This window comes from Callithrix jacchus, chromosome 8, assembly GCF_049354715.1.
Source record: "Callithrix jacchus isolate 240 chromosome 8, calJac240_pri, whole genome shotgun sequence".
NCBI lineage: Eukaryota > Metazoa > Chordata > Mammalia > Primates > Cebidae > Callithrix > Callithrix jacchus.
Window position 1 is genome coordinate 65999531 of NC_133509.1, and position 22771 is coordinate 66022301.

Genomic DNA, 22771 nt, shown 5'->3' on the forward strand with positions numbered 1-22771 from the left:
AAATCCAATAAAAAATTAAAAAAAAAAAAAGTATCCTCCATGAGGGAGCCACAGGGGCAGGGGCAGATGTCTTAAAGAATTGTGTTAACTGGTGTATAATATTTGTATATTGTCCTCCCACTTTGGAATCCCCCAGGTGGTTTTCTAGTTGGGGGTGGGGGTGGCTAGGTTTTCCTGGCCATTGTTCTTTCTAGCAAACAATAAATTTTATTATACATTCAGTATTTCTCAATACTAATAAACAACATTTCTCAACAACTTAACATTTCTCAACAAGTTGCAATATCTCTTTATAGTTTAGATCAAAGCTGTCCAATATAATTTCCTAAATTTGTTCAAAATGTTCCTTGTAAAATGTGTCCAGTGTAAATGAGAAACTGAATTTTTAACTGTATTTAACTTTAATCAATTTACATTGATATAGCTACATTGATGACTACCATATCAAATAGTGTAGTTATAGATATGAGTCCTTTTTGGATACATGTTTTGTGAATTTTTTTCCCCAGTCTGTGGCTTGGGTATTCATTTTCTTTTTTTAAAAAAATTAAAAATAAAATTTTTAATTTTTACGGTTGTATGATACTTGTATATATTTATGGGGTACATGTGAAATTTTGATACAAAAATATAATGTGTAGTGATCAAATCAGGGTAATTGGGATAACCATCACCTGAAAACCATTTATTGTTTGTTTGGATTAGGAAGATTTCAATCCCACTCTTCTATTTATTTTTAAATATACAATAAATTATTGTTGACTATAATTGCCCTATGTTTTTACTGAACACTAGAGTTTATTCCTTCTATCTAACTGTATTTTTTTATTGGTTTTCAAAAAATATTTTTAATTGCACTTTAGGTTTTGGGGTACATGTGAAGAACATGCAGGATTGTTGCATAGGTACACACGTGGCAGTGTGATTTGCTGCCTTCCTCCCCATCACCTATATCTGGCATTTCTAACTGTATTTTTGTACCTATTAACCAACCCATATTTATTGCCCTTCCCCAGTGCCCTTCCCAGCCTCTAATAACCATCAGTGCACTCTAATCTTAATAAGATCAAGTTTCCCACATATGTGTGAGAACACATGATATTTGTCTTTCTATGCCTGGATTATTTCACTTAATGTAATATTCTCTACTTCTATTCATGTTGATGCAAATGACAAGATGTAAGTCTTTTTTATGGCTGAATAATGTCCTGTTGTGTATATATACCACATTTTCTTTATCCATCGTCTGTTGATGGATGGACACTTAGGTTGATTCCATGTTTTGGCTATTGTGAATAGTGCTGCAATAAATATGGGAGTGCAGCACTAAATAGATATCTCTTTAATATATTGACTTTCTTTTTGATTATATACCTAGCAGTGTAATTGCTGGATCAAATGGTGTTTCTAGTTTTAGTTTTTTGAGGAAGTTCCATAGTATTTTCCATAGTGGCTGTACTAATTTACATTCCCACCAGCAGTTTAGAAGGGTTCCCCTTTCTCCACATCCTCACCAGCATCTGTTATTGCTTGTCTTCTTGACAAAAGTGATTTTAACTGGGGTCAGCTGATATCTCATTGTGGTTTTGATTTGATCTGATAATTAGTGATGTTGAACATTAAAAAAAATTTGCGTATATTTGTCATTTGTACATTTTCTTTTAATAAATCTCTATCAGATCTTTCACCCACTTAAAAATCAGACTATTTTTCTTTTTGCTGTTGAGATGTTTGAGCTCCTTATGTATTCTGGTTACTAATCTTTTGTCAGATGGATAGTTTGCAAATATTTTTTCCCATCCTGTGGGTTGTCTCTTCACTTTCTTGATTGTTTCCTTAACTGTATAAAAGCTTTTTTAGCTTGATATGATCTCCTTGCCCACTTTTACTTTGGTTGTGTAAGGCTTTGAGTTTTTTCTCGAGAACTCTTTGCCTGAACCAATGCCCTGCAGCATCTCCTCAATGTTTTCTTCTAGTAGTTTCAAGTTTCAGCTCTTAGATTTAAGTCTTTATTTTGATTTGATTTTTGTGTATGTGAGAGATAGGAGTCTAGTTTCATTCTTTCTCATATGGACATCTAATTTTCCCAACACCATTTATTGAAGAGACTGTTCTTTCCCCAATGTATGTTCTTGGTCCCTTTGTTGAAAATGTGTTGACTGTAAATGCATTAATGTATTTCTGAGTTCTCTATTCTGTTCTGTTAGTGTATATATCATTTTTATGCGAGTACCATGTTGTTTTGGTTACTGTAGCTTTGTAGTATAATTTGAAGTCAGGTAGCTTTGTAGTATAATTTTATGCCTCCAGCTTTGTTCTTTTTGCTTAAAATTACTTTGGTTATTCTGGTTCCTTTGTGGTTTCATATAAAGTTATGGATTTTTTTCTATTTCTGTGAAGAATGTTATTGGTATTTTGATAGAGTTTGCATTCAATCTGTAGATTGCTTTCGGTAGTATGGACATTGTAACAATATTGATTCTTCAAGTCCATGAATATGGAATATCTTTTTGCGTTTATTTTTTTCATCAATATTTTACAGTTTTCATTGTATAGCTCTGTATGATTCCATTCCCACACTGCTATAAAGAAATATCTGAGACAGGGTAATTTATAAAGAAAAGAGGTTATTTTATTTTATTTATTTAATTTTTTAATTACATTTTAGGTTTTGGGGTACATGTGCAGAACATGCAAGATAGTTGCATAGGTACACACGTGGCAGTGTGATTTGCTGCCTTCCTCCCCCTCCCCTATACCTGGCATTTCTCCCCATGCTATCTCTCCCCAACTCCCCACCCCCACTGCCCTTCCCCTATTCCCCCCAACAGACCCCAGTGTGTAGTGCTCCTGTCCCTGTGCCCATGTGTTCTCATTGTTCAACACCCACCTACGAGTGAGAACATGCAGTGTTTCATTTTCTGTTCTTGTGTGAGTTTGCTGAGAATGATGTTCTCCAGGTTCATCCATGTTCCTATAAAGGACGCCAACTCATTGTTTTTGATTGCTGCATAATATTTCATGGTGTATATGTGCCACATTTTCTCAGTCCAGTCTATCATCGATGGGCATTTGGGTTGATTCCAGGTCTTTCCTATTGTAAACAGTGCTGCAATGAACATTTGTGTGCATGTGTCCTTATAGTAGAAGGATTTATACTCCTTTGGATATATACCCAGTAATGGGATTGCTGGGTCAAATGGAATTTCTGTTTCTAGGTCCTTGAGGAATTGCCACACTGTCTTCCACAATGGTTGAACTAATCTACACTCCCACCAGCAGTGTAAAAGTGTTCCTATTTCACCACATCCTCTCCAGCATCTGTTGTCTCCAGATTTTTTAATGATCACCATTCTAATTGGCATGAGATGGTATCTCAATGTAGTTTTGATTTGCATTTCTCTAATGACCAGTGATGAAAAATTTGTTGGCCTTATATATGTCTTCTTTTGTAAAGTGTCTGTTCATATCCTTTGCCCACTTTTGAATGGGCTTGTTTTTTTCTTGTAAATCTGTTTTAGTTCTTTGTAGATTCTGGATATCAGCCCTTTGTCAGATGGGTAAACTGCAAAAATATTTTCCCATTCTGTTGGTTGCCGACTCACTCTCGTGACTGTTTCTTTTGTGCAGAAGTTGTGGAGTTTCATTAGGTCCCATTTATCTATTTTTGGCTTTTGTTGCCAATGCTTTTGGTGTTTTGGTCATCAAGTCCTTGCCTACTCCTATGTCCTGAATGGTTTTGCCCAGATTTTCTTCTAGGGTTTTTATGGTGTTAGGTCTTATGTTTAAGTCTTTAATCCATCTGGAGTTAATTTTAGTGTAAGGTGTCAGGAAGGGGTCCAGTTTCTGCTTTCTGCACATAGCTAGCCAGTTTTCCCAACACCATTTATTAAACAGGGGATCCTTTCCACATTGCTTGTTTTTGTCAGGTTTATCAAAGATTGTATGGTTGTAGATGTGTTGTGTTGCCTCCGATGCCTCTGTTCTGTTCCATTGGTCTATATCTCTGTTTTGGTACCAGTACCATGCTGTTTTGATTACTGTAGCCTTGTAGTATAGTTTGAAGTCCGGTAGTGTGATGCCTAACAGACTTGGCTAGAATTGACTTGGCTATGCGGGCTCGCTTTTGGTTTCATATGAAGTTCAAGGTGGTTTTTTCCAATTCTGTGAAGAAGGTCATTGGTAGCTTGATGGGGATTGCATTGAATCTGTTAATTACTTTGGGCCGTATGGCCATTTTCACGATATTGATTCTTCCTAACCATGAGCATGGAATGTTTCTCCATCTGTTTGTGTCCTCTCTTATTTCACTGAGCAGTGGTTTGTAGTTCTCCTTGAAGAGGTCCTTTATGTTCCTCGTTAGTTGTATTCCTAGGTATTTTATTCTCTTTGTAGCAATTGTGAATGGCAGTTCGTTCTTGATTTGGCTCTCTTTAAGTCTGTTATTGGTGTATAGGAATGCTTGTGATTTTTGCACATTGATTTTGTATGCTGAGAATTTGCTGAAGTTGCTTATCAGTTTTAGGAGATTTTGGGCTGAGATGATGGGGTCTTCTAGTTATACTATCATGTCATCTGCAAATAGAGACAATTTGGCTTCCTCCAAGAAAAGAGGTTTAATTGGCTCATGGTTCTGCAGGCTGTATAGGAAGTGTGGCTGGGGAGGCTTCAGGAAACTTAGAATTATTGTGGAAAGTGAAGGGGAAGCAGGTACACCATCACATGGCCAGAGCAGAAGGAAGACTGAGATGGGGAAGGTGCTACACACTTTTAAAAAACAAGGTTTCATAAGAACTTTATCAGGAGAACAGCACCAAATGAGTAAATCTACCCCCATGATCCAGTCACCTCCCATCAGGCCCTATCTCCAACATTGTAGATTACAACTCAACATGAGATTAGGGTGGGTACACAAATCCAAACCATATCAAAATGTTCTTCTCCTTCTCCTCCTTCTTCTTCCCTTCCCCTCCTCCTCCTCCTCCTCCCCCTCCTCCTCCTTCTTCCTCTTCCTCTTCTTTTTTTGACAGTCTCACTCCCATTCCCCAGGCTGGAGTATAGGGGTGCAATCTTGGCTCACTGCAGCCTCAACTTCCAAAACTCAGGTGATTCTCCCACTTCCACCTCCTGAGTAGCGGGGACTATAGGTGCACACCACCATGCCTGATTAATTTTTTATATTTTAGTAGAGGGGTTTTTGCCATGTTACCCAGGCTGGTCTCAAACTCCCAGGCTCAAGTGATACACCTGCCTCGGCCTCAGAAAGTGCTAGGATTAGAGGTGTGAGCTATTGTGCCCAGCTGAGATATTTCACTTCTTTGGCTGAGTTTATTCTTAGGTGTTTTATTTTATTTGAGGCTACTGCTAATCAGGTATTTATTTTATTAATGGGATCTTTTGATAAGCAGAAGTTTAAAATTTTGATTATGCCTAACTTGTAAATTTTTAAAATGGTTATTGTGTTCTGTGACACATCTAATTAACTTTAGATCATTCCTAAGTCAGGGGTAAATGCTCTCATTTGCCCTTTCTCAAGAAATTTTAGAATTAGCTCATTAACAGCTGGGATTATAATTGGAGTTTTATTGAATCTGTAGATATCATACAAGTAACATTGATTTTGATATCTTTGTGATTTTCAGGAACGAATGTCTATATTGGTTACGTAGTTTAATGCTCTGTCAAAAGGAAAACAGGGTCTGATCAATTTTCTGTGTTTTAGGCATGAAGAGAACTTTTAATCGTCTGTATTACTTCTATTTTATGTTGTTTACTAAGAAGGACTTTGGACAATAATTTCTTTGACTGAACCTGGGGTTAGAGTTGCAGACTTCCTGGAACTTGAAAAGTCAATAATGTTGTTCCCAAAAAGAAGAACAGAAACTATTCCCAAGATGAACAAATGATAGGAATAGAGGTAGAGGTGAAAATGATGGTAAAGGTGAAAGATCCATTCATAACCCTTCAATCTGTGGCCTATAAGGAAGAAAATATACTTTGTGCTTTTCTGGTCTGAGGCATCACTAAGCTATTCGCTTTGATTTTTTCAAAATTATTTTAGCAACAGTGAAGTTTTACAATTTTGTTCTCTTCAGTTCTTATTTTAATTAAATATGAGCCTAGAAGGAGAATCTACAGATTATTTCATTTAATCCCTTCATGGTATATGAAGTAAATAGATTTAGAGTTAAATGATTTGTCTAACATACAGTTAGTAGCAGAGTTCCGACAATATCTCAGGCTTTTTTTTATCTCTCTACTCCACTGATATTTCCAGTATGTATTGCTTGTATACTAGCTAACCAGTCAGTAATTCCTGATCCCCTACAATGTGCCTGGCACTGTGCTATATACAGATGATATAATTATCATTATGATATACTTTTGCTCCTCAAATACCACATAGTTCTATGTAATAGAAGACATATGAAAATAGTAAAAGGCAATATGTAATAAAGTTCAAAATTGGATAGAATTAAGGATAACATGGTCTGATGGAATTTAGAAGTAATGGTGTGCCTCATATTAAATAAACCTGGATGTGTTATGGCAATACTGAATTGTGATTGGAAAAAAGATTGTATAAGAGAGACTTGACACAGGCTAGCATTGCTAACTTAAATTTATAAAATGAAAGTAACCAAAGTGCACCTTAAATTCATGCTCTATTAAATAAAGTGTAAATTGTTAAGGAGGCAAAGTTTAATACTTGATGAAATTATCAGAGAAGTCTTCCTGGAAAAAGAAAAATTTGAGACAGAATTTCAAGGAATGATGGAATTAGGAAGGGTAGAGGAATTACAAACTATTATAATTGGGACACAATGAATATTTTAATAGAAACTTGAATACCATATAAATTAAAATGCAATTTCAATGCAGTTCAAGACAAGGACATTAAATATGTTTATGGGCTTCTAAAATAAGTTACTTTTAACTAAAACTAATGAAATACAAATTTATATGAGCAGCTTAGAGGTGAATTAAGTAGTGAAGTTGGCATTCAGATTTCTTTTTGCAGCAGTAGTGCTATTTCCCCCAGGTGCATCTCTTACGGTAGCCTGTCGTAATGGAATAATGTTTTGTCAGCAGCGTGCAGTAGTCCTGTATAGGTAATAAGAGACCTCCATCTCCATTTTGCTTTCAGCAATTTGCCCTAAAATAAATAATCTAAACTCTTTGATTCCTCATTTCCATATGCAGTAATGGGACTAATAATAACTGCCCTGCCCATCTCATGGCATTTGCAAACATGAACATATACAATTTTTATTTATCAATTATATTATATCTCAGTAAAGCTAGAGAAGAAGAGAAATGTACAGATTATGGTTCAAGAGTCTATGAAGATATTTTTAGGGACAAAATCTGCAGCATTGTTTGCAGCATTGAGTTGGTTATCTCCAAAGATTATAATGGCATTTATTATATTTTTTCTTGGGTTTAGATAACTATATTGGTATGTGTGCATTATGATTAATTGAATACTTCATATGTACTAAATTTTTTTTTTACAAAATAGGCTGATTTACAATGATGCTGTTAGCAGTTATTTAGAGTGTCATTGGAAAATTCTTGTTTGTGTTAATTTTTATTTATACATTATGTGCAAAAAATTGCTTTCCTCATACTTTTATCCCGATTACTTATAAAATTGAAGAATAACGATAAACTGCTAATTTAGACAGAGAATGTAGACAAAACTCTAATTTTTTAAATAACCACTGAAGACTGGTCATGGAGAGAAGAGTGGAGTAAGAATTATAAGCATGTCTAATTTTCCTTTCACTTGGAAATGACTTGAGTGGGTTCAACTGTTACTAAGAAAAATAGAATTTGACTTTTGAAACAAAGAGATTCTCCAATTCAGATTGAAGAATCTCTTTGTTTCACAAATGTCTCTATTCTCTAGTATCTAATATTAAAATATTATTTTATGAGGGTTGGCAATTAATATTATAAAATGAATGAATTATTAATAGTTAATAACATTTAATAACAAAGATTCAAAATACACAAAGGTTTCAATTTTGTAACAAAATGTGCAAATTTTTCCACAAATGGTGAAAAAGAATTACCCACAAGAAACTATACCTTGACTGTAGACTTATTAAAATCTAGATTCAGTATTAGTTATCTACTGCTGCACAAAAACATTGCATAAACTTGGTGGTTTAAAACTTATTTATATTATATAATATCTGTGGGTCAGGAATCTGGGCACAGCTTGAGTTTTTTGCTTCATGATCTCTCACAAGACTGCAGGGAAGAATCTGTTACCAATCTCACATGGTTGCTGGCAGAATTCAGTTCCTTGCAGGCTATTGGACTGAGGGCATTGGCTCTCTGTTGGCTATTGGCTGTTCCTTGCTGCATGGGCTTTTTGAAAGGGCATTTCACAGCATGATAGCTTGCTTTATCAGAGCCAGTTGAGGGTCTCCTAGCAAGACAGAAATTACCATATTATGTAATATAGTAATAGAAGTGACATCTATCAATTTTCTTGTATTTTATTGATTAGAAGCAAGTTCTAAGTTCTGCTCATTCTTAGGAGGGACTTACATAAGGGTGAGAATACCAAGTGGTGAGGATCACTGGGGACCATCTTAGAGTCTGTTGAGAAAGAATGGATTAATTTGACATATGGCAGAGCAAAAAGAGAGAGTAAATTTAGATGCTCATTAACAAATCATATTTAATTAATTCTATAATCCAGGAGCAATTGGTGGGAATGGCTTAATAGAATTTCCAGTTAGCTATATAGTATCACAAACTAATAAGCATAAGGCACTAAGTATCTTGTTTTCTTTTATGATTCTGCTCTGTCTCCAGTGCTGTCAGCTATGAAATGAGAAAGCCTCCCATCAGACCCTGGAAAAGATGTAAAGAATTGTACATCAGAAAAATGTTGGAGAAATCTTAAGAAAATTTTTTGAGTAGTGCATTTCATCAGCACATGCTATCAATTTTGTTATCCTGGTAACAGATATCTATGGAAAATGAAATTTTCCACAGCACACTGCCAGCATGTTCCCCAACAAAAACAGCCATCATTAATAAAAGAGAATCTTGCACATGATTAGAAATTTGCAAAAGAGGTTAAATGTGACATTGATATAGTAAAGCCTTTGATTAATTGACAAAACTTTATCAGGTATTTAAAAGAACTGTTGGGGTCTAACCAGGTCAGAACACCAGCTATTAAACTCCTTAGAACAATCATGACCCAAATTAACATCTTAAATGAAAAAACATTTTGTCTGTTTTGAAGACTAATAAAGACTAGAAAAGCATGAGAAAGATGAGTAGTTATCACTTCAGTAGTGTTTGGATTATTGAGTTATGGTTAATGGATGGTTTTTAATAGGATTAAGAGTAAATTCATTAGCTATTATCATACATGGTCAGGCAAATCCTCTTTCCAAACATTATATAGTTAAGCCACAGAAGATGCTGTGGAAAATAGACTCAAATACTGCCTGTAAGAGTAGTTGGTATGAATTGGAGCACTACAAGCAGTAATAGAGCTGTGTGGAAGACAGAAGACAAACATCATACTTCTAAGTTTGCCAGTCTACCCTGGAATAAGTTAATTTAAAACCCTTGATGCATTTCTGCTCTATTGCTCTAAGTGATAATATAGGATGTATTTGGAGAGATTACAGTAAGTTGTAGGAGTTCCTCACTTATATAAACTGATTGAACAGGGCCAGGTGCAGTGGCTCATGCCTGTAATCCTGGCACTTTGGGAGGATGAGATGGGAGGATTGCCTGAGCTCAGCAGTTTGAGACCAGCCTGGGTAACATGGGAAAACCCTGTCTCAATCAATCAATCAATCAATCAATCAATCAATCAATCAATCAAATCAAGGGATTGAACAAATTCTGGACCTGCTGTATTTATCAGATATCATGCATAATATCTTTATGTATGGTTAATAAATTCTAAATAGAAAAGATTAATAAATAAATCAACAAGATTGGGTATCAGAACAGCAAGTAGATAAGATATTATCCAAGTTACATGATTATAGAGAACATCCCCACATTTTGGTAGCAGCATAAAACAGACAAACATCTACATTATTTCATTTTCCCTGAAGAAAATAGAACTTCACAAGAGCTGAAATAACGTTTGTATCTTGATGGATCTCTGCTTTGTCATTGTCCTTGGTATGTCCTCTAAAATAAAAACAGGAAAATTCTTGTCTGAATACCTACTGAAGTAAGGTTTCGGCAAAGTCTTGTAGAAAGTTATGTTCTCTAGTCCTTAGGACAGAATTGAAAGGTGGGAGGGGCTTGGCTAAACGAATACTTGTTTGGTACTAGAGTAAATGAAAAAGCAAAAACACAGGAATTTTGGGGTCCCGGGTGTAGCAAATATTTGTCTTGGGTGACAAATATTTTTTCCAAATTCTCCTATTTCAGGATGGACTCTTTGAAGCTTTAAACATTAAATAGAGACTATATTCAGGTACAAAGCAAGCCTGTAACCTTTGTCTTAAGATTCAGTTCAATCTTGTAACTCAGAAATTCAAATGTCAAATCATTCCTGATTTACTCAGCTTTGGATATGGGCATTTAGAAACACATCCTGTCAAAGTATAGAAGTGTATTTTTAGTCATTTGAGGCACATTCTCAAAAGTTTATCCCACCTACAAAGATACATACGTTTCCTTTATGTAGTTTTAAGTTATAAGAATGGGGAACTTTTTTGACAGGACTAGTTTATGCAAACTAAGATGCTGAATGGCCAGCAAAGTCTTTGATATGGCAAAGTCCTTGATATGGCAAAGTCCATAAATTTTTAGATCACATTTCAAATAGAGTGGTTCATTGTGGGAGCTATTCACTTAAAAAGATTTATTCTATATTTTAATGTGCAAATTAGTATTCAATGTAGCTAAGAGACAGCTTCATGCTTGGAGTCATAAACAGAGGTTTGAAAACAAATCACACTGTGAGGCAAAGTAGGGTCAATTAAGGGGGTTGCCATTCACACAATTCCCATAGATGAGATAAGGTTTTCTTTTTGGTGAGCCTTTGGACGGGATGAGAAAGTCAGTTGTGGACAGTAACCTCAAACTGAAGGAACTGAAATAAGTTTCTGAGCTTTATTCAGTATATTCAGCAGAAACAGGAAACTGTCCAAGATACACTGTCCAAAATACACTATTACCAAGGGAGTTGATAACATGTTCTTATTTGGCATTGACATGATCTGTGGCCTATGGAAAGGGAATAAGGCAGGCTCTTTATCTATGAGCAAATCTGGAATTTCAGTGAGTCCTCAGTCACCTAAGAAGGGTTGTCTTTTGGGAGGAATGTGGGGCAACCTAAAAGGTATAAATCCTTCCTTTTTTGGAAAACAATACAAGATATTACTCTAGACATAATTAGGAGATATTGGAAAACATTACAGGTGAGAGGACTCAAGATGGCGCTGTGAGAACAATCCAGGATTGGAGCTCTCGTTGAATCCGCGGAGAGGTGAGTTGGAGCTGCATTTCCAGACTGATCTTTGTTGCCCACAGAACGGGGAAATTCCCAAGTATAAAGGAGACGTGGGATGCCAGGCAGTACCTCTGCCTGGCGAAGCCGGCAGCCAGGGAGGCAGCGGCCGGCCCTACCCAGCACTCCCCACAGGGCGCGCTTGTCCGGGTGCCCTGTTGAACCGGCAACCTGAGACTTGAGAGGGCTGGACTTGAGACTGAATGAGACTTGGACAGTGGGCCAGCCCAGGGGATTGCAGGGACAGAGCGTTTGGGATAGCCCAGTGGGACGAACAAAACTGCGATTTCAAACGATCCTGAGCAGATGGTCCGAGACGCTCTGTGGGGGAGGGGCGTCCACCATTACTGAAGCAACCCGCCCCAACTGAGATACACACCCACTGCTGACGCAGCCAGCCGTTGCCAAGGCAACCCGTCCCTACTGAGATACACGCCCACTGCTGACGCAGCCTGCCGTTGCCGAGACAACCCGCTACAACAGAGAGACTCTGCCGCAGGGCGTGGCGGAGACCACAGCAGAACAGCAGAGCCTGCAGCAATAGGGCAAACCTCACAACAGCAGGGCGGAGCCTCAGCAGGCAAACAGTGGCTAGTCTGCCACCTAGCTGAGCAGGACACCTCAACGGACATCCAAATATAAAGCCCAAACCCCCCAACATAGAGCATTTGAGAAAAAAGGGTTTTCTTAATGAGCTCTGTTGCAGCAGAATCAAACATAGCAGCCTAACAGCCCTGAATGAACAACAGAGCTCACAGCTCAGCAATTGAGCTCCAATAAAGTACAGACTGTCTCCTCAAGTACCTCCCTGATCGCTCTATATCCAAAAGACTGACATTTGGCAGGCATCATCCTGGGACAAAGATAGCAGAAAAAGAAACTGGTAGCATCCCTCGCTGTGCCACAGCTGCTAGAGGTGCACCCCAGACAAGCAGGGCCTGGAGTGGACCTCAGCAGTAATACAGCAAAGGAGCTAGACTGGTAGAAGGAAAACCAAGTAACAGAAAAACTTCATCATCAACAATCTGGGTGTCCACTCAGAGACCCAATCGAAAAGTCAGCAACTACGCAGACGACAAGCGGATAAATCCACAAAGATGGGAAAAACACAGCGAAAAAAGGAGGAAAACACCCGAAACCAGAACACCTCACCTCCTAGAAAGGACCAAAACTCCTCACCAGCAAGGGAACAAAGCTGGACGGAGAATGACTGTGACAAAATGACGGAATTAGACTTCAGAAGGTGGATAATGAGAAACTTTTGTGAGCTAAAAGAACATGTATTAAATCAATGCAAAGAAACTAATGAACTTGAAAAAAGAGATGAGGAAATGATAACAAGAATGGATAACTTAGAGAGGAATATGAATGAATTAAAGGAGCTGAAAAACACAATACGAGAACTTCGCGAAGCATGCACAAGTTTCAATAGCCGAATTGACCAAGCAGAAGAAAGAATATCTGAAGTCGAAGACCAACTCAATGAAATAAAACGAGAAACCAAGATTAGAGAAAAAAGCACAAAAAGGAATGAACAAAGTCTCCAAGAAATGTGGGACTATGTGAAAAGACCTAACCTACGTTTGATAGGTGTACCAGAAGGGGACGAAGAGAATGAATCCAAGCTGGAAAATACTCTTCAGGACATCATCCAGGAAAACTTCTGCCACCTAGCAAGACAGGCCAACACTCAAATGCAGGAAATACAGAGAACACCACAAAGATATTCTGCAAGAAGAGCAACCCCAAGGCACATAATCGTCAGATTCAACAAGGTTGAAATAAAGGAGAAAATACTAAGGGCAGCCAGAGAGAAAGGTCGAGTTACCCACAAAGGGAAGCCCATCAGACTCACAGCAGATCTCTCGGCAGAAACACTACAAGCCAGAAGAGAGTGGGGGCCAATATTCAACATTCTTAAAGAAAAGAACTTTCAACCCAGAATTTCATATCCAGCCAAACTGAGCTTCAGAAGTGAAGGAAAGATAAAATCCTTTGCGAACAAGCAAGTACTCAGAGATTTTGTCACCACCAGGCCAGCTTTACAAGAGCTCCTAAAAGAGGCACTACACATAGAAAGGAACAACCGGTACCAGCCATTCCAAAATCACACTAAAAGTTAAAGAGCATCAACATAATGAAGATTCTACAACAACTAACAGGCAAAACAGCCACTTAGCATCAAAATGGCAGTATCAAATTCACACATAACAATATTAACCCTAAATGTAAATGGACTAAATGCACCAATCAAAAGACACAGACTGGCAAATTGGATAAAAAGCCAAAACCCAGCAGTGTGCTGTATCCAGGAAACCCATCTCACATGCAAGGATACACAAATGCTCAAAATAAAGGGATGAAGGAATATTTACCAAGCAAATGGAGAGCACAAAAAAGCAGGAGTTGCAATTCTCATCTCTGATAAAATAGACTTTAAAGCAACAAAGATCAAAAGAGACAAAGAAGGCCATTACATAATGGTAAAATGATTGATACAACAAGAAGAGCTAATGATCCTGAACATATATGGACCCAATGCAGGAGCACCCAGATATATAAGGCAAGTTCTTAATGACTTACAAAGAGACTTAGACTCCCACACAATAATAGTGGGAGACTTTAACACTCCACTGTCAATATTAGACAGATCAACCAGACAGAAAATCAACAAGGATATCCAGGGCTTGAACTCAGACCCGGAGCAAGCAAACCTGATAGACATTTACAGAACTCTCCACCCCAAATCTACAGAATACACATTCTTCTCAGCACCACATCACACCTACTCTAAAACTGACCACATAATTGGAAGTAAAGCACTGCTCAAGAAATGCAAAACAACTGAAATCATAACAAACAGCCTCTCAGACCATAGTGCAATCAAGTTAGAACTAAGAATACAGAAAGCAACCCAGAAACGCACAGCTTCGTGGAAACTGAACAACTGGCTCGAATGTTGACTGGGTAAACAATGCAATGAAGGCAGAAATAAAGAAGTTCTACGAAAACAATGAGAACGAAGACACAACATGCCAGAACCTCTGGGACACATTTAAAGCAGTCTCTAGAGGAAAGTATATAGCAATAAGTGCCCATATGAGAAGACTGGAGAGATCCAAAATTGACACCCTATCGTCAAAATTGAAAGAGCTAGAGGAGCAAGATCAAAAAAACTCAAAACCCAGCAGAAGACAAGAAATAACTAAGATCAGAGCTGAACTGAAGGAGATTGAGATATGAAAAACCCTTCAAAAAATCAATAAATCCAAGAGCTGGTTTTTTGAAAAGATCAATAAAATAGACCACTAGCCAGATTGATTAAAAAGAAAAGAGAGAACAACCAAATAGATGCAATAAAAAATGATAAAGGGGAAATCACCACAGATTCCACAAAATTCAAACCATCATCAGAGAATATTACAAACAACTCTATGCACATAAACTAGTAAACCTGGAAGAAATGGATAAATTCCTGGACTCCTATGTCCTCCCAAGCCAGGAGGAAGCTGAAACTATCAATAGACCAATAACAAGGTCAGAAGTCGAGGCAGCATTTAAGAGCCTACCACTCAAAAAAAGTCCAGGTCCAGATGGGTTCATAGCCGAATTCTACCAGACACACAAAGAGGAGCTGGTACCATTCCTTCTAAAACTATTTCAAACAATCCAAAAAGAGGGAATCCTTCCCAAATCATTTTACGAGACCAACATCATTCTGATACCAAAACCCGGCAGAGACCCAACAAGAAAAGAAAACTTCAGGCCAATATCCATGATGAACATAGATGCAAAAATCTTCAATAAAATATTGGCAAGCCGATTGCAACAGCAAATCAAAAAACTTATTCATCATGATCAAGTAGGATTCATCCCGGGGATGCAAGGCTGGTTCAACATACACAAGTGTATCAATGTAGTTCACCACATAAACAGAACCAAAAACAAAAACCACATGATTATCTCAATTGACGCAGAGAAGGCATTTGACAAAATTCAACAGCCTTTTATGCTAAAAACCCTCAATAAACTCGGTATCGATGGAACGTATCTCAAAGTAATAAAAGCTATTTATGACAAACCAACAGCCAATATCATACTGAATGGGCAAAAACTGGAAGCATTTCCTTTGAAATCTGGCACTAGACAAGGATGCCCTCTTTCACCACTCCTATTCAAGATAGTACTGGAAGTCCTAGCCAGAGCAATCAGGCAAGAAAAAGAAATAAAGGGTATTCAAATAGGAAAGGTGGAAGCCAAATTGTCTCTATTTGCAGACGACATGACAGTATACCTAGAAGACCCCATCGCCTCAGCCCAAAAACTCCTGAAACTGATAAGCAACTTCAGCAAAGTCTCAGGATATAAAATCAATGTGCAAAAATCACAAGCATTCGTCTACACCAATAACAGACTTAAAGAAAGCCAAATCAAGAACGAACTGCCATTCACAATTGATACAAAAAGAATAAAATACCTTGGAATACAGCTCACAAGGAACGTAAGGAACCCCTTCAAGGAGAACTACAAACCACTGCTCAACGAAATCAGAGAGGACACAAACAGATGGAGAAACATTCCATATTCATGGTTAGGAAGAATTAATATCGTGAAAATGGCTATATTGCCCAAAGTAATTTACAGAATCAACGCTATCCCCATCAAGCTACCATTGACTTTCTTCACAGAACTGGAAAAAACCACCATGAACTTCATATGGAACCAAAAGAGAGCCCGCATAGCCAAGTCAATTCTAAGCAAAAAGAACACAGCGGGGGGCATCACACTACCGGATTTCAAACTACACTACAAGGCTTCAGTAATCAAAACAGCATGGTACTGGTACCAAAACAGAGATATAGATCAATGGAACAAAACAGAGGCACCGGAGGCAACACAACATATCTACAACTATACAATCTTTGATAAACCTGACAAAAACAAGCAAGGGGGAAAGGATTCCCTGTTTAACAAATGGTGTTGGGAAAACTGGCTAGCCATGTGCAGAAAGCAGAAACTGGACCCCTTCCTGACACCTTACACTAAAATTAACTCCAGATGGATTAAAGACTTCAACATAAGACCTGGCACCACAAAAACCCTAGAAGGAAATCTAGGCAAAACTATCCAGGACATAGGAGTAGGCAAGGACTTCATGAACAAAACACCAAAAGCATTGGCAACAAAAGCCAAAATAGACAAATGGGACCTAATGAAACTCCACAGCTTCTGCACGGCAAAAGAAACAGTCACTAGAGTGGATCGGCAACCAACAGAATGGGAAAAAGTTTTTGCAGTTTACCCATCTGACAAAGGGCTGATATCCAGAATTTACAAAGAAGTCAAACGGATTTACAGGAAAAAAACAAACAAGCGCATTCAAAAGTGGGCAAAGGATATGAACAGACACTTTACGAAAGAAGACATATATGAGGCCAACAGTCATATGAAAAAATGCTCATCGTCACTGGTCATCAGAGAGATGCAAATCAAAACCACATTGAGATACCATCTCACGCCAGTTAGAATGGCGATCATTAAAAATCTGGAGACAACAGATGCTGGAGAGGATGTGGAGAAAAAGGAACACTTTTACACTGTTGGTGGGAGTGTAAATTAGTTCAACCATTGTGGAAGACAGTGTGGCGATTCCTCAAGGCCTTAGAAATAGAAATTCCATTTGACCCAGCAATCCCATTACTGGGTATATATCCAAAAGACTATAAATCGTTCTACTATAAGGACACATGTACACGAATGTTCATCACAGCACTGTTTACAATAGCAAAGACCTGGAATCAACCCAAATGCCCATTGTTAATAGACTGGATTGGAAAAATGTGGCACATATACACCATGGAATATTATGCAGCAATCAGAAATGATGAGTTTGTGTCGTTTGTAGGGACATGGATGAATCTGGAGAACTTCATCCTCAGCAAACTGACACAAGAACAGAAAGTGAAACACCGCATATTCTCACTCATAGGCGGGTGATGAAAAATGAGAACACATGGACACAGAAAGGGGAGTACTAAACACTGGGGTCTATTAGGGGGAAAAGGAGAGGGCCAGTGGGAGGGGGAGGTGGGGAGGGATAGCCTGGGGAGAAATGCCAAACGTGGGTGAAGGGGAAAAGGAAAGCAAAGCACACTGCCATGTGTGTACCTACGCAACTGTCTTGCATGCTCTGCTCATGTACCCCAAAACCTAAAATCCAATAAAAAATTAAAAAAAAATAATTAGGAGATATTTCCAAGGAATCTTCTTTATTTTGATCAGTATTTATTTATTTATAAATTTCTGTCAGAGTGGGGGAAAATATTATTCAATACAGATTCCACCAGGATTGTAGCTAAGTATCCACATGCTGAGGCGAATTTCATCCTCAAGGTATTTATCTATGTAAACCAGCATCCATGGAGATGGTATATAACTAACCATGCAGATTATTCCCAACTCTTCCCTAATTCTTGACCTTAAGTTCTCTTTAGGATCAGCATTCTCTTAGCCACTTTGTGGCTTACTCAGATCTATCCCCCTAAACATAACACTCAACCGTTCTTATTCTATGGTTCTGCCACTTTACCAAGCTCTACCTGGTAATGGGGAAATTGATTCTGTTGTTTTCATATACCCCAAACTGATTTGGGGTTCTGTTGTCCCCCCTCCCCACTGGAGATTAATCTTGGGTGAACAGGAGAGAGGTAGTCACAGAGTATGGGATTCCTTCTTATTTGCCATAACAGGCACAGATTATTGTAGCTCAAATAACAGAAATTCTAGCCATCAGTGGCTTAAATATCTCACACAATGAGAGGTCTGGAGATGCAGATGAGGACTGGTAGAGCAGCTTAGCTATATTGCCAAGAATTCATCTTCCTGCCATATGTCCTCTTTGTCTTCCTCAGCTTTTGGCTTCTGTTATTGTGGCTGTCATTATTGTGCTTTTCAGTTCACAAGATGACTGCTACATCTCCATGACACATCCATGGTAAAGGTGGGAAAAAGGAGTAGCACCAACTATGTTCCACTCAATCAGAAAAGCTAAAGCTTTCTCAGAAACTCCCCAGAAAAATTTCCTTCTACCACATTGGGTTAGCCAACTACAAATGACTGTCACAAGAACCATGGATATTTAAATTCTCAGTTTTCTTCGCATTCTCTTCATCCCTCATAATCCCAGGAAACTTGATGTAGTCTGTCTAGGACAGATACTGACTCGGCTCATTTACTACCCATTTGCAGTCACACTGTCCATTGCTTTTCTCTACTCTACAAGTTACAGACCTCTAAATGCTTAATTTCTCATTTCTCTTGGGGCTAAGGGTGGTCATGTGACCTGGTTCTAGCCAATTTGATGCCTGAAGATACGACAGCTATCTCATGACTGTGAGGGGATGAAAATGGATACCAACAAAAAGATTTAATTTGGAACATGATGGCACTATGGATTTGTCGTATCAGACCTGTGTGATCTACCTCTGAACTGTTCATGTAAGACTTGCTTAAGACAATTGTAGAGTTTTCTGCTACTTGCAGCCAAATGTAATCCTAACTAATATACACAAGAAATCATGTTTCTATATCAGTATTTAGGTCTTCCAAGCTATTATCTTTGCCAGAGCTATCTTCATTCTCCTAAAAGGTCCCAACTTCCAAAATTCAAAAGCAAGAAAACAATCTCTTTTCTCTGACATTTTTTTCAGGTCAGACATTTAGCTGTGTCAGAAAATGATTCCATATAATTTGTCCAAATGGGGAAGGGCTATGTGAGATACATGGAAATACAGGGAGAAAATCCTTGACACATTTAAAAATATATCTCACCATAGTTACACATATACAGAAACCCATCCAAATTAGGCTAAGACAGAAAATTTATTGGGTGGATGTAAGTATATCTTATGGATCTAAGGATAGGAAGTCCAGTTGAACCTCATTATGAACTGGAACCAGGAACTGGAAAGTTATGAAGCAGTGCAGCTCTTCTCCCTTTCCTCTATGGTAACACAATCTCATGATCTACTTTCTTCTCTCTTTCATTGGCTTTATTTGCTTCTGTGTGCACATAGTAGAAAATAGTCATTTCAGCCTTATTAGCTCAAAGACAAACTAAGATTGACTAACATCTGTTACTTTTATTTTTCAAACTCTCTGGAGACATAATCTGATTGGTCCACTTTTTTTTTTTTTTTTTGGTTTTACATCCGTCTTTAGTCCAATTAGTGACCTTGGGTATGGGGGCCAAATGACTTTGCAATTCTTAGGACCAAAGGAGAATACCCTTTTGAAAAGAGGCAATAGATATGTATGTGTGTGTGTGTCAGTGTTTTTGGAGAAGAACTCTACTACTCTTCTAAAATTTTACTCTGGGGAAAGGTAAACCAAAGAAATGATTCAGTCATTCTACAAACATTATTCTCACTTGTTCCTCCTCTTATGTTTTCTCTCACAGAATTCATCTAGTTGCTCATGTCATAAACCTCTACACAACTAATTGTTATCATAATAGCTAACAATTACTATGTGACAGGTGTTCTACATGTGTTATATTAAATTCAGCCTTACAGCAACCATACAAGTAGGCATTATCTATTTTATTGATAACAAAGTGAAATTTAGAGATGTTAAGTCAAAACTTCAACAACTCTATTGGATTACTGCAATAACCTCAGGTCTCCCTGTCTCTGATCTGCCCTGTGGATCCATTTCTTTTTTAACCCAGTAATCATAGTGGTATTTCTAAAACACAAATCTGGTAGTTACTTTTCTGCTTAAAATCCTTCTATAGTTCCCTTAGGATAAAGTTGAAATTACTTTACAAGATATATACAGCCTTCTTGATTTAGGTAACCTCCATCTAACCAGCCTTCACTCCATCCTCATCTCTTTCAGTCACTCTGTCCTAAGCTGCACAGAATATTTGTAATTTTTAACAATCCACAAAATAAATTTATTTTCTACTCCTCTTTTCTTCTTTCTTCTTCTTTTTCCTTCTTCCCCATCCTTCCTCCTTCCTTTTTTCCTCTCTGACAAGGAGTCACTTTGCTGCCCAGGCTGGAGTGCAGTGGTGCAATCATAGCTCACTGCACCTTGAACTCCTGGGCTCAAGCAATCCTCTTGCATTGGCCTCCCAAAGTGTTGGAATTACAGGTGTGAGTCACCATGCCTAGCCTTAGCGGTCCATTTCTAACTTTATAACAATCTCCACGCCATTCTCCCAGCTAACTTCTACACATTATTCACATTCAGGTCTCAGCTTAGATATTACCCTATTTAGAAGCTTCCGCTGATTGAAATGAGTGCCCTTTCTTTGTACTCCTGTATTACTCAATGCTTTTCTCCTATACTTATTATACTATACTGCAATTTTTTTTGTTCACTTATTCTGTCTTTTGCATTGGCTTGTAAAGTCCTTTAGTGGTGGAATTATGTCTGTCTCAATGCTGAATACATTAAGTCTACTATGTAGTTGGTACATAGTAGTTACTCAATGAATATTTGTTATATGAGTCTTAAGTTTGGAAGACCTTGCTAAGCTATTTGGAGAGAAATAGATAGTCAGCATTTCTTGTTTAGTGAATAGATTATTCTGATGGCTATTTCCCTTATCTCTATGCTTTTGGCTTACAGTTTATAAAAATTAATCAAATTAGTTGGGAAAAGATATAAAATGATGTAATTAGAAAGTGATATAAAAATAGCTAAAATTGTAAGATAAAGAAAGCTGAGTGAAACAATAAGGTTGTGGGATGGACTGGAGGAGAAAAAGCAAGGAACTTATTCTTTTCATAGCTTACTAAATAGAGTGTACTTTGCTGGTAAATCTCATTTAATCCTCACAGTAATTCTTTCTGGTTGATACATTATGCCTGTATTAAAGACAAGGAAATTAAAGATCAGATTAGAGCAAAATAAGTTGAATGACCTCGTATCTAAGAAGCAAATGAAAGAAATGTAAATCAACCCTAGAGAGCATTAGGAAAAATATGTGAGTATAAACCGTCCCTTACCTTAAAAGATCCTTTTTCTAGGTCTGGGCATCACCTTTCGAGTTTTCTGTCTGAACTGCATTGTATGTAGGGATACTTGCTTTCTTCCACCAAGATAAATTCCACCTTTTTACTCAAAATCCTTCTTGAGCAAAACTTGCTTCATTAGATTTATTTTCTGATTTAGGTAAACTTTTTCAAGTCTAATAAAGCACCCTGACCGCTCTTTCAGGAAAATGTCAGCAACACAAGTCGTGAATACCAAAGCAAAACAGACTCTCACTGTAGATCACACAGGAAAAAATTAAAAGCGACCGTAAGAGTGGTAGTGTTTAAATGACCATATACTGCTTAGTAAGAAATCCTGGAGTCATTCTCCAGTTCCCCCATTTCCTACTTTTGTTAAGCTGGATCAAGTCTCTAAACTTTCTCTGTTTCCTTGTCCATAAAAGGAGGATACTAGTAAGTGTTCTGCCCACGTCGGGACTTATGTAAGGATCAAACGAGATATTATATGTGACAACACTTCACGTTGTCACATATAATAAACGTTTAGTAAAACGCTGCAAAATGTTTGTAGCTGGTCACAAACAAAATCGTGCAGATTAGGTTCCTGGGCGGAACATACCCAAAGAAGGCCTGTTGGTGGGACAAAAAACGCGGAGCGTTGCCACGTGACGTCATCACTCCGCGCCCTCCGCGACAGTTCCCCAGCTAGGCTCAGAGCAGAGTTTCGCGTCATGGGAATTTGGCAGCGTCTGCTCCTTTTCGGTGCGGTGTCTCTCCGGGCTGGTGGTGGGGCCGCTGCCTGGCTTGGGGGAAGCCGAACTATGGTTTGTCGGCGCCAGGTCCGTGGTGCTGCAGGGCATGGGGAAACGGGCGGACAGAGATGCTGGGCTTCAGGGCCTTAGATGCCCTTACATTGCTTCTTGCCACAGACTCGCCTCAGTTCCTGAGACCTCCCCCCGCGCCCGTCCCCGAGTGTCCTGGACGTGCCTACTTTTCAGGCAGACCCAGGCTGAGGCGTGGCGGGACATGAAACACAGTTAGAACGTACATGTATTCTACATTGTTTTCTTGGCTTTGAGTTATTTAGCAAATAGATTTAAAAAAAAAAGCAAAACACGTGGAAGCCTTAACTCCGTAAAGAGGCAGAGTATTTACTTTCCATTTTTAAACGTTAAACGTATCCTAGTAGAAAAAAAACAGTTTAAGCAATGTTTCTTTACAATTGTTACCAGTAGAAGTAGGTAAATGTCTTCAA

General features: G+C 38.1%; 1 protein-coding gene and 1 long non-coding RNA gene across 10 annotated transcripts in view; one reads left to right on the top strand and one right to left on the bottom strand.

Annotated features, from left to right (window-relative positions):
* Window positions 1-2839: 2839 nt before the first annotated feature.
* On the bottom strand, window positions 2840-22461 carry LOC103795714 (uncharacterized). Its single transcript, XR_013521135.1, has 3 exons — window positions 21529-22461; window positions 8563-8613; window positions 2840-8440 (listed from the first exon to the last, which is right to left on the bottom strand). It is a non-coding gene; the product is annotated as an uncharacterized LOC103795714 (long non-coding RNA).
* The window catches only part of NUBPL (NUBP iron-sulfur cluster assembly factor, mitochondrial), a 400940-nt gene continuing 400377 nt past the window's right edge, over window positions 22209-22771 (top strand). For 7 of the 9 annotated variants that reach the window (XM_078334742.1, XM_078334745.1, XM_078334749.1 and 4 more), the window contains exon 1: window positions 22209-22355. In XM_078334742.1, coding sequence (XP_078190868.1) covers window positions 22248-22355 — 108 coding nt within the window. In that variant the 5' untranslated portion in view covers window positions 22209-22247. The remainder of the gene's footprint in view (window positions 22356-22771) is intronic. The other 2 variants (XM_078334747.1, XM_078334748.1) reach the window with 1 other exon arrangement.